General features: G+C 47.4%; 1 protein-coding gene across 1 annotated transcript; it reads left to right on the forward strand.

Moving 5' to 3' along the window:
- The first annotated feature begins 2,516 nt into the window (after positions 1-2,516).
- LOC118085865 (calcineurin B homologous protein 2) lies at positions 2,517-12,409 on the forward strand. Its single transcript, XM_035116865.3, has 7 exons — positions 2,517-2,602; positions 6,786-6,858; positions 8,112-8,192; positions 9,209-9,318; positions 9,640-9,701; positions 10,518-10,640; positions 11,584-12,409. The coding sequence occupies exons 1-7, from the start codon at positions 2,536-2,538 to the stop codon at positions 11,635-11,637; spliced, it is 570 nt and encodes a 189-aa protein (XP_034972756.2). The 5' UTR covers positions 2,517-2,535; the 3' UTR covers positions 11,638-12,409.
- The last annotated feature ends 91 nt before the right edge of the window (positions 12,410-12,500 follow it).

Genomic DNA, 12,500 nt, shown 5'->3' on the forward strand with positions numbered 1-12,500 from the left:
AGGTGGTCAAAACTGAAGTGGCATTCAAATGTCCTGAAGAAGTTCTCCTGCCAGTGTCTATCCCCATGGACTTCCAGATGTTGCTGGACTACAAATCCCATCATCCCGGTCCATTGACTAAGGTGAAGGAAGCCACGGTCCAACAACATGTGGGAGGGCCCCCATTCCTAATCTGTTAGCTTTCTATTGACACCAAACTAGCCAGCAAACCTCAAATGGGGAGATGGGAGGTACAGAGCCCTAATTATGAAGTGTGCATGCACACAAAAAGAAGTGTGCATGCACACGAAAGCTCATACCAATGGCAAACTTAGTTGGTCTCTTAAGGTGCTACTGGAAGAATTTTTTTATATTTTGTTTCGACTACGTCAGACCAACACGGCACCTGTAACTAGCCCTAATTATAATTTGTTTCTGAGGAATAATTTGTACAGATTTGCATATCATTTAAATATTTCTATCCTACCTTTTGTGCCAAAGCACTTGAAGGCAGCTTACGGAACAAAACATAAAAATCCACTTAAAAAACAACAACAAACCCATTAGATCCGAAACATCAGTAAACAGGCATCATTTTAAAAAATCAAGACACAGCCAGCAGCAAGAAACTACAAATGCCCTCTGATATAGTCTGCAACCAGAAAGCCTTTGGCAAAGGAGTCACACACACACACACCACCCCTGAAAGGAACGCCAGAGCCTGGGTGCCATGGTGGGAAAGGACAGTTGGGGTGGGAGCCCACATGTACAGGCCCCTCCGTAGCTGAAATGGAGAGGGGAGTTGGCCCTTAAAGTACACTAAGGACTTTATAAAGGCCAAAACTGGGGCTCTTAAGCCAACTGGAAGCCAACAAAATGTTTCAGGACTGGGATCATAAGCCCTTCTGGCAACGGCGCCAAGTCGCATTTTCTACCAACAGCGGTTTCCCAAAACCTTGAAAGGGAGCACTATAATTAGAGATCTCTTCCCCCCCCCCTCCAATATTCTGCTGAAGAAGAGACCTTTGTAACTCAACGTTCTGCAAGTTCTTCTTCTGCAATCCCTCGTTGCCGAGTAAGATTGTCTTCCATAAACACAGTTTTAACAGTGAGTTCGTGACTGTGGAGGCCAGTTCTGGATCCACACGTCCTTCCACAGTGGTGACATTGGTTTCTGGGTGGGAGTTGATCACGGTGTGGATTTGCCAAGTGTGCCTTCCTCTTGGCATGTTTCTCCCTTGCGTCCTGAGTTTGAGTGTATTCAAAGCCCATGACACCTTTGGTCAAGGCTGTTCTCCAACTGGAGCGCTTGCAGGCCAGTGTTTCCCAATTGTCGGTGTTTATACTACATTTTTAAAAAATTGCCTTGAGACCTCTTTTGTTGACCACCAGCATTACACTTTGCATTTTTAAGTTCGGAATAGAGTAGTTGCTTTGGAAGACAATCATCGGGCATCCGCACAACATGACCAGTCCAACGAACTTGATGTTGAAGAATCATTGCTTCAACACGGGTGATCTTTGCTTCTTCCAGTATTAGTTACAGGTAGGTAGCCGTGTTGGAGGGACCCAGGTGGCGCTGTGGGTTAAACCACAGAGTCTAGGGCTTGCTGATCAGAAAGTCGTCGGTTCGGGGTGAACTCCCCTTGCTCGGTCCCAGCTCCTGCCCACCTAGCAGTTCGAAAGCACATCAAAGTGCAAGTAGATAAATAGGGACCGCTCTGGCAGGAAGGTAAATGGCATTTCCGTGCGCTGCTCTGGTTCGCCAGAAGCAGCTTTGTCATGCTGGCCACATGACCTGGAAGCTGTCTGCGGACAAACGCCGGCTCCCTTGGCCTATAGAGCAAGATGAGCGCCGCAACCCCAGAGTCGGACACAACTGGACCTGATGGTCAGGGGCCCCTTTACCTTTACCTTTTAGCCGTGTTGGACTTCTGTTTCAGTGTATCTGAAGATGTGTCCATGCACACAAAAGCTCATACCAATGACAATCTTGGTCTCTAAGGTGCTACTGGAAGGAATTTCTTCCAGTATTCGCTTGCCTGTCTTCCCAAGTGATGTGTAAAAATTTTCAGAGACACTGTTGATGGAATCTTTCGAGGAGTTGGAGATGGCGTTTATAACTGGTCCGTGTAGCATACGCTAAGGTTGGTAGTACAATAGCTTTGTAAACAAGCGTTTTGGTTTCCCTGCGAATGTCCCGGTCCTCAAACACTCTGCACTTTAATCGGGAGCAAGCTGCACTCGCGGAGCTCAGGCGATGCTGGATTTCGGCATGCAAGTTATAACAGCTACTTAGCATTGCCTCCCTCTCGCTTCTCTCTGCCTTTCCACCTTAAAACTCTTCCCGGCCCTTCCCAAGTCCCTCCTCCCCTTGCAGTGGATTAGCTGTCTGGCTTTGATAACAGCTGCTGGGAGTGTGTGCCTGTGTGACTCTCTGCTGAAGTTGGTAGGTGTCCCGATATTTATATAGATGCACACACCCAGAGACAGAGAGAGGCACGCCCTGTAAATAGCTTTGGCTGCCCTGGGGAGGAGAGTCAGAACTGCTTCAAGATGGGAGGCCAAACTTCTCAGCTCTTCACGGTTCCTGAGCAGCAGGAGATCATGAAAGAAACTGGCTGTACGGGAAAACTTTAGAGAACGGTTTGCTTTCCTCCTTTCCATGAATAGGGGGGGAAATGGGGGAGGAGGGAGCTAGCAACAAAGCTCGGAATTGTTTAAACCCCTGACCTCCAAATGAGAAGCCCACCTGCCTTGCTGCGCATTTGCTAGATCTCTGGAGCTCAGTCCCAGGAGGAGACTTGGCTCACGTTAAAGCTTTGCTGGGAAGAGGGAAGTCCTGGCTGCTCTAGACTTATGAAAGGGGTGGGAATCGCGGCCAGTGGGCTTGGGCAATCGCATAGGAGGGAAAGATCCAGGACTCGTGGAGAGGAGCCTCGTGATCAGAGAGCACCAGAATCAGGACTTCATAGCTGAAACACGGCTCAATTTGGGAGCTGGGAGGAAAAGGGTCTCGGGACTGCCTGCAAGCACAGGGCAGGCAGGGAGCAATTTAAGAGGTGAAGGGGGGGGGCAGCGGTTGTTGGTCTTTGGTCCGCATCGGCTTGCCTCGGCTGTCGTGATGCCAATGCGCCCCTCTCATCACGAGCGAGAGAGGGAGCAGGCACTGGAAGAAGGGGCTAATCCGGATCTTCGGGTTCGAGTGTTCTGGGCCTGGCCCGTTCCAGCCCCACCCCAACGGGGCCACCTGCCTCCTATTCCCCAGCTCAGGGCCCAGAGAGCAGAGGTTAGGTGACTAACGGAGATCAGAGGTCCACAAAGTCTGTTCCTCCTAGCCAAGGAAATGGGAGTAAACTACAGCGCATCAGCTAGTACTGTGTGAGTACAGAACTTCTGGACAATTTGCAGCTGTGGAAGAAATTGGTTTTTTTCTTTGTTCCGATGAGTAAGCCAAATGCAGACTTGGGACACGGGAATCTTTTGTCTGGGGTGTGGTGTGCAGTCAGTTTGGGAGAGATCTTCATGCTCCTGGGGTAGAATGTGAGCCCCACCCCTGCCCCCTGTTAAGAGATATTTTACCAAGTTTTGGATGAAAAAGGAACTGTTGCTATTGAGCTTGGCACTGCGCCCCAACCAAAGCCTTGCATCTTATCTGGCAGCTGGCTTCCTATTGTTTGCAAAATCTAAAAAGGAAGAAAGGGCGGGGAGGGGGATGACTTTGAGGTTTCCACCCTGTGTTCCCCACTTCAACAAGTTGGGGGGGTATTAAATTCCCTCAGTAGGGGGCAGGAGGTTTGAATGTGTGTGCTTTAAACCCAATGTGTCACCGATTTCTTTTATTATGCTGGGCTTGTCACTTTTCCCCTGAGAGAAGATGCCGCACATTTCATGGAAAGAAATGCTGTGGCAGGAATAATAGTCACAGTGGCAGCTTCCATTTCCCATCAGCCCCAGTTAGCATGTATAATGGGAGGTTGGCCGGGGGGGGCGGGGGCGGGGAGAAAGACACCAGACTGGCGACCTTTGCCCTTACCTTTTCCCATTTCATCTGGTACTTTGGATTTTGTTTAGTCGTTTAGTCTGTCCGACTCTTCGTGACCCCATGGACCAGAGCATGCCAGGCCCTCCTGTTTTCCACTGCCTCCTGCAGTTTGGTCAGACTCACATTGGTAGCTTTGAGAGCACTGTCCAACCATCTCATCCTCTGTCGTCCCCTTCTCCTTGTGCCCTCCATCTTTCCCAACACCAGGGTCTTTTCCAGGGAGTCTTCTCTTCTCATGAGGTGGCCAAAGTATTGGAACCTCCGCTTCAGGATCTGTCCTAGTGAACACTCAAGGCTGATTTCCTTCAGAATGGATAGGTTTGATCTTCTTGCAGTCCATGGGACTCCCAAGAGTCTCCTCCAGCACCAGAATTCAAAAGCATCCATTCTTCGGCAATCAGCCTTCTTTATGGTCCAGCTCTCACTTCCATACATCACTACTGGGAAAACCATAGCTTTAACTATACGGACCTTTGTCGGCAACTTGGGATTTTAGTTGCTGCTAAAATTCATTTACATCCCGTCACTTCCATTTCTAAGGAACTCATAATATTCTTAGAACAATGTGGGTTTAAGTAAAGCTATTGTGGGGCCAACCTTCTGCCTCCCTCCCACAGTATAAAAAGGCAGTGCCAGAGGTGGGGGTGGGGAACCTCACTGAAGGGTGCTGCAAAAGCTATCAAGCTCACCCAAAGCCAATTGGAGGTTGTAACCAGAATCACAGACTTACAGAGTTGGGAACAACCTTTCACCTAACGTGGGGTTTGAAACCATAGACCCTGAGAGGGGTTATGGGACAGACTGCGAAGTCTCTTGACCCCCCCCCCACTCAGCTCACCCCCGGGCTCCACTTCCTGGTGGAGGCCCTTTGGTGCTGCCCCAAGGGGATTTCTTCTTTTAAATAATAAAAAATACTGCTGTACCATAAAAAATAATATAACAGCGGTTTGCAACAATATGAAAATATAAAACTGGACAGTAAATCACAAAAAGTTAAAAACAAGTTAAAACTAATAACACAACTAAGTTAAGTAAGTAAAAATATCAGTAAAGGTAAAAAAAAAAAGGTAAAGGACCCTTGGATGGTTAAGTCCAGTCAAAGGTTACTATGGGGTTGCAACACTCATCTCGCTTTCAGGCCAAGGGAGCCAGCGTTTGTCCACAGACTAAAAAAATTTAAAAAATCTTGAAAAGGATTATTTAAAAAAACACTCTTCCAAAAGAAATTTTTCCTTTAAAAGAATCAAGTTCTTTTAAAAAAAACTGTCCTAAAAATTTCTTTAAAAGAATCCTTCCAAAAAATAAAATAAAAATGTCCAGTAGCACCTTAGAGACCAACTAAGTTGTTCTGGGTATCAGCTTTTGTGTGCATGCACACTTCTTCAGATACACGAAAGCTTATACCCAGAACAACTTAGTTGGTCTCTAAGGTGCTACTGGACAATTTTTTAAAAATTTTTTGGAAGGATTCTTTTAAAGACTTTTTTAGGACAATATATATATATATATTTTAAAGGACTTGATTCTTTTAAAAGAATTTTTTTGGAAGTTTTTCAAATAATTCTTTTCAATATTTTTTTACTTATTTCGACTACAGCAGACCAACATACCTGAATCTGTCCACAGACAGCTTTCCGGGTCATGTGGCCAACATGGCCAAACCGCTTCTGGCGCAACGGGACACCGTTAAGTAAACCAGAGTGTGACGGAAACACTGTTTACCTTCCCGCTGCAGCAGTGCCTATTTATTTACCGGTCCCGGCGTGCTTTCAAACTGCTAGCTTGGCAGAAGCTGAGACAGAGCAACGGGAGCTCATCCTGTCGCGCAGATTCAAACCGCTGACCTTCTGATCGGCAAGCCCAAGAGGCTCAGTGGTTTAGACCACAGCGCCACCCGCGTCCCTTGTAAAAATAGCAATAGGCCATTGTGGGGGGTGTACTCTTAATTGCTTGCCTTGGCCTGGCAGAATAGAAGAGTTTTCAACAGGCATTTAAAATTTGGCACAGAAGGTGCCCACTGAATCTCCATTGGCAGAGAATTCCACAAAACTGGGCCAATGACACGAAAGTTTCTCATCATAGCCAAATGAGCCTCCACAGCTTGGGGAACGACCAAAGACACTCCTGCAGATGATTCTCAGTGATCGAGCTGGGACAAAGGGGTTCAGGCAATCCCTGAAATATCCAGGTCCCATGTTGTTTAGGGCTTTGTAAATCAATACGAGAATCGTGACCCTGGCTTGGTAGCAGATAAGCAGCCACAGTGACGCCCTCCAGTGCAGATGTGTCGCATGTTCTCGACCAGAAGCTCCCTTCAGCAATCTGTCCGCAGCATTGTGCAAGCATTTTGTCCGCAGCATTGTGCAAGACCCAAGGGCAAAGAGAGCGTGGCAGTCATCCAGCCTCTAGGTTACCAATGCATGTACTGCAATGGTCAAGCTATCTCTGTCCAGCAAACCAGACAAAGTGGATCACCAGCCCACCCTCAGGCCTGTGACCTTCTTTCCCCCAGCAACCACTTTGCATGGTTCCCAAGTGGACTAGGAGACTGCCCTGAATCTGGACACTTCATTCCCATTTCCGTACAGTGCAGGCGTGCTCAAGCCTGCTCTCCAAGTTTCAAACAGTTCGCCTTTTGATTCAGGGGAATGTTAATTGCATCTGGCTTCTTCTTCTTTTTTCCGTTTCAAGGTCATTATACCTGCTGCTCATGGCACTTTCTTGGCTAATCATTAAACCTCTCCTTTCCTCTTGCACCCAGTCTCGGAAGCTAGTGTTGTGCGCCTTTACCAGCGCTTCCAGGCCTTGGACAAGGATGAAAAAGGTTTCCTCAGGTAAGCAAGAGGGAAAGGAAGAGGATGGCAATCTGAGAACTAGGAAGAAACTCTGAGGCCATCCAGCCCAGTCTCCTGCAGCAAGGGCACGGCCTCCGTCTGTAGACATTGCCCCACAACCACCACCCCACTGACCTTTACACAGCAGAGATTCAGGCAGCTCAGTTGAGGCTTGTGCTTTTTCTATCCTGCCATGCTCTGTTCACACTTGTGGACATGGTATAGCCAAGGGAACAGGAAATGACGTGACTCAATTCACGTGAGAAGTTTTTTGTTTTTAAATTAAAAATAAAGAAATCAGGGATTTAATCTGAACTAATGCTCTTCTTCAAGCGCTATTTAACCATTTTCTTCTTTCAAGACTGGTAAAAGGTTTTAAAGCTTGATTCAAGAGCAGCCAACAAATACAGCACTAAATACGTCAGAGCAAATTGGTCAAAAAGTAATGACACATTAAAGGTGAGCGGAGTGGCAATAGGTTCACCTGTCCAATATGACAGAGCACACGTCAGAAACATACTGCTCTAGAATTCTATGATTCCAAGAGTCAGCAGAGTAGAATTAAGAACAATTGAGACCTGCAGAGAACTGCAGTTCTGCTCCATTCTGGGGGTCTTTAAAAGTTAGTTTTTCTGCAGGCAGAAGACAGGGATTTGCATAACAATGTCATGCTGATGGCCCATAAAAAGTTAGTAAACACAGCAAGGATATTCCACAGTAAATGCCTACAGAAGCCCCTTAGCCACTGCTTTTGACCACCAAATTCCTGCTCATTTGTCAACACCTTATGTATTTCAGTTTCACGGTGCTTCATCCAACTGACATAGATAGTTAGAGCACCCTGGCAGAAAGGACTACACTATCACCGCAGCTTTCTGCACAACACCTACTGCATGGGTGACAGATTTAGGGATGCTGCAATTGTAGCAGGAAGAGAGGCAATGTGGACTCAGAATATTCACTGCAGACCAGTCAAAGGAGGCAGGTGTGGGTTAACAATCACACAGACTTCGCACCAGGAAGACAAAGAAACCTTGGGAGGGTTTCTGACTATGACCAGAATTGATTCCTTTTATGTGCCCCCCCCCGGCTCATTTTGGTCATCAGCCACGTCAGATATTCACTGTGAACAGAAAAGCTGGATGGAATAAAATAAAATAAGCCACCTTTGCATTGCGGAGGGTTGGGCTAGATGACCCTTGGGGATCCCTTCCAATTTTATACATTTTGTTATATGTTTTCTCACTCTGCAGCAAAGATGACTTTGAAGGGATCGGAGAACTAGCAGTGAACCCCATTGGCGACCAGATCATCAATGCCTTCTTCCCAGATGGGTGTGTGTGTGTGTGTGTGTGTGTTTATGGAAATCTCCGGCCCTGCCCAGTGCCATAAAAAAAACCAGAAACTGCCCTCGCTTGCCCCTTGCCCTCACTTCACCATCCTGTCCTCTTCTAACAATACAGGGAATCAGACCTTAGTTCACAAGAATATTCTTGAGTCAATTCTATGATTCAGGGTACTGGAACAGCCAAGTTCAGCCTGGAGGGCCTGTTCCCCTGCCTGCTGCTGCTGCTTGATTCCAGTCTATTATGTTCTTCCCCAGACACATTTGCTCTTGGCAAACACCCACAAGGAACAAAATAAAAAAATTCTTTCCAGTAGCACCTTAGAGACCAACTAAGTTTGTCATTGGTGTGAGCTTTCGTGTGCATGCACACTTATCTGAAGAAGTGTGCACGCACACGAAAGCTCATACCAATAACAAACTTAGTTGGTCTCTAAGGTGCTACTGGAAGGAATTTTTTTTTATTTTGTTTCAACTACGTCAGACCAACACAGCTACCTACCTGTATCCACAAGGAACGTCTCCCAGTCCCAATTCCCAAGTCTCATGAAAGGGCCTGAGAGCTCACCCTGTGTCTGCCTGAGAGCCACACAGAGTTCTGCATCGCTGAAACCCAGCCAGGCAGGAGTGGCCTCTTGCAGGCAGTTCCCCAATGTCCATGCAAAGAGAAATCACAGGACTGAGAGGTGTGAGGCAGGCACAGGCCTTGTCCAACGTGATCGAGTGCACAAGGCCAGCCTCTTTTGCAGCCCTGATACAAATGCATAATTAAGAAACACCCTCAGGCTGATCAGGCTTCCTCAAGCAATGGCATGCTAAAGAGAGGAAAGGAAGTAGCTCAGGAGCAGAGCATCTGCTTTGCATGCAGAAGGTCTCAGATTCAAGCTCTAAGCATCTCCAGGTACCGGTAGGTCAGTGAAGGCAATGCAGAGCTAGATGGGCCAGGAGATTCCTGTGTTCCTTCCTAGTAGGTAAGATTCCATGAAGGGTCTTGTTTCTCCCTAGGAGAGAGACTACGGACTTCCGGACATTCACTCGTGTGCTGGCCCACTTCCGGCCAGTGGAAGGACCCGGAGGCTCGCAGAACGCTAACAGCCGGCTTAGCAAGCTGAAGTGTGAGTAGATATAATGGGTGTTCCTGGGAAAACAAGTACAGGCAAGAAGTACCCCATGTAGCTGTAAGGGCTAGAGATGCTTGATTGATTTCATTTAAATGACTGAAACGCTCAGGATGCAGAATTCTGCAGTCACTGCCAAGTTCCCCAGTTATGCTGTGCAGTAACAAAAGCACAGTATGCACATGCAACCTGGGTGCTTAATGTCCCCCCTTAAATTGAACAGATCTGTGGGCAGGCAGCACAACATGGTGCCACGCCCTAAACCTTCCCCATTGCTAACCTCCCCCCCCCCCCCCGGTTGTTTTGGTTCCTGTTCAGTTGCTTTTCAGCTCTACGACCAAGACAAGGATGGGAAGATCTCCCGAGCAGAAATATTACAGGTAACTGTTGCAGACAACTGGGCAAAGCTGCAAGGGTGGGAAAGGGATGTGCATATGAAAAATTAAAATCGGGGAGGTGCAGTGCTTAACTGTGTTACCCAAAGGCAAGACTGCCTGCCTGCCCCCCAAATATATCCTGCCCCCTAAACCTCAATGGAGGAGGAGAGCTGATGTCACCCTGACAAAAGGAATATGCTCTCTACATGCTTAGAAGCACTTCTTTAAATTCACATGTACCAGGCTAGAAAGTCTTGGGCTCAAAGCTGACTGTTGGAAGATTCAGGACGGATAAAAGAAAGAACTTATTCATGCAGTGCAGTTAAACTGTGGAACTCACTGCCGCTGGAGACAGTGACGGCCACCTACCTGGGTGGCTTTAAAAGAGGACAGGACAAATTCACAGAGTGTAAGGCGATCATTGGCTACTAGCGATGATGGCTATGCGCTGCCTCCATGGTCAGAGGCAGTAATGCTGCTGAATACCAGTTGCTAGGAATCACAGATGGGGAGAGCTGCTCTTGTGTTCAAATCCTGCTTTCAGGTTTCCCACTGGGCATCTGGTTGGCCACTCTGAGAACAGGATGCTGGACTGTACAAGCCATTGGCCTTCTTGTGTTGTGAAGGTCACAATCATGCCTGGAACCCAGGAAATTTATCCTGGGACGTCGGTGTAGAAGCATGCACATGTTTGTGCTCCAGCTGTCACAGCAGAGCAAAGCTTTAGTCCCTTATCTCTATGAAGGCAGAGGAATAGGGAGAAGCAGCGCCCTTAAGAACCCCTCATCTCTCTGGCTATCCCTCTTCCCCAACCCCCAGGTGCTGAGAATGATGATTGGGATCGAGGTGACGGATGAACAACTCGAGAGCATCACAGACCGAACCATCCAAGAGGCTGATAAGGATGGAGACAAGGCCATCTCCTTTGAGGAGTTTGCAAAGGTCTGGGATAGGGAAGGTTCTTCCACACTGGTCATTCCTGGCTTAGTGCCCTCCAGATGTTTTGGCCTCCAACTCCCATCAGCCCCCACATGGGAGCAGGAGGCCAAAACATCTGGAGTGGGACCAGGTTGGGGAAGGCTGGTCTATACGCTGCAGAGATATGGACCCTGAGGAACATAAGTTTAATTTCCAGGATTTTTTTAAAAAAGCAAAATATATCAGACAAGTGGATCTGTGTCTTCAAGACAGCCATAGCCCAGGTGTGGAGAACCTCAGGCCTGGGGGTTGAATGTATCCCTCCACACCCTTCTATCTGTCCCTCAGGACTCTACCCAAAACACTCCATCCTCTCTCCCCAGGCTACACACACACACACACACACACACACACACACACACACACACACACATGTCCTCCGAACTCTGCTTGCCTGGATAAGCTGTCCCACAAAGGTAATTACATTTATTGCCCCACCCAACACATCATGTGATCTCCAAAAGACTGCCCAGAAGGGGGCCATGACCCTTGGGCTGAAGGAGGTCCCTCACCTCTACACTAGCCCCTTGCGGACACTCGGCTCCTTAACCCCTGAGTGGTGCTTGGGTCCTGGTTTCCCCACTCTGTTTGCTTTTTATTAAGAGATTTATAAACTGCCCTTCCTTTAAGACACCAGGGTGGTGAACAGCCATGAGGCACCTGCTCAGAGGTCTTCAGTCACATTTCCCAGGACTGGGGTTCTGGCCATGAAAAGCAGTTCTAGGTCTGAGAAAGGCTAAAAAGACCCAGCAAAGCTTTCTTCTTCTTCTTCTTCTTCTTCTTCTTCTTCTTCTTCTTCTTCTTCTTCTTCTTCTTCTTCTTCTTCTTCTTCTTCCTCTTCCTCTTCCTCTTCCTCTTCCTCTTCTTCTTCTTCTGTAACACCAATCTTCTCCACTTTGTTTTGCAGTCTGTGGAAAAGCTGAACATTGAACAAAAGATGAGCCTCCGGATCCTGAAGTGATCCGTCAGGGACCAGAGAAACCCCTGACAACTTGGGAAATGATTTAAGTCTGGCTCCTGGCAGGAAAGGCTGCAATTGCAAAAACGTGTGGGATACTGTCGGATCTCACCTCTGCTCCTGATGGGCCGCAAAGAAACCAAATTGGAGATATCCATCTAACAAAGATCCCTCACTGACAACAAGATGGGATCAGGAGCTGCTGACCAACAGAAGCTTGCCATTCCGTCTGCCGTGTCTAAGCAGACCTCCATGACACTATTTCAACTAGAAGCGGCTCTACCTTTTTTCCATTTTCTGAGAAGCTGTGCACTTCCTACGCCATGTACTGAAATGCACATCAAACCAGATTTTCTTTTTCTTAACAGGAGGGTGCAGAAAGCAACTTTGGCATTCTCCCCTCCCTATTCGTTGCAAGCGAGCCCAAAGTCATAACCTTGTCAAGAAACTGTTGAGCATCATGCAAAGATTTCAAAATGCAGTTGGGGGCTAAAATGATTACTTCCTTTGGAGCCTGGGGGGGGGAGTTCATACTATTGTGACCTGACCTCCCCTCCTTTTACAAAAAGCTTTGCAAAGGCAGTAAAAATTAATGCTGCCAAACAGTAAATGAACGAGTCAGAATTCATTTCTGGGAGAATTGATTTCAAGGTTTCATCAAAAAGGTAATACATACTGGAACTGTGGCACTGGTACCTGAAAACCACCTTGGGGGTTATCTTTCCTCGATCACATTTTCATTCATTAAAAGATACGCAGATTGCATCCACACAAAGCTAGAAGTGGTTTTTAATTATCTGCCCTATTTTATTTCCATTCTTGCATTCTGCAGCTACGTAGTAAGTATGTAGGAAGCTGCCTTGTAC

This window comes from Zootoca vivipara, chromosome 6, assembly GCF_965207765.1.
Source record: "Zootoca vivipara chromosome 6, rZooViv2.hap1.1, whole genome shotgun sequence".
In the NCBI taxonomy this organism is placed as follows: domain Eukaryota; kingdom Metazoa; phylum Chordata; class Lepidosauria; order Squamata; family Lacertidae; genus Zootoca; species Zootoca vivipara.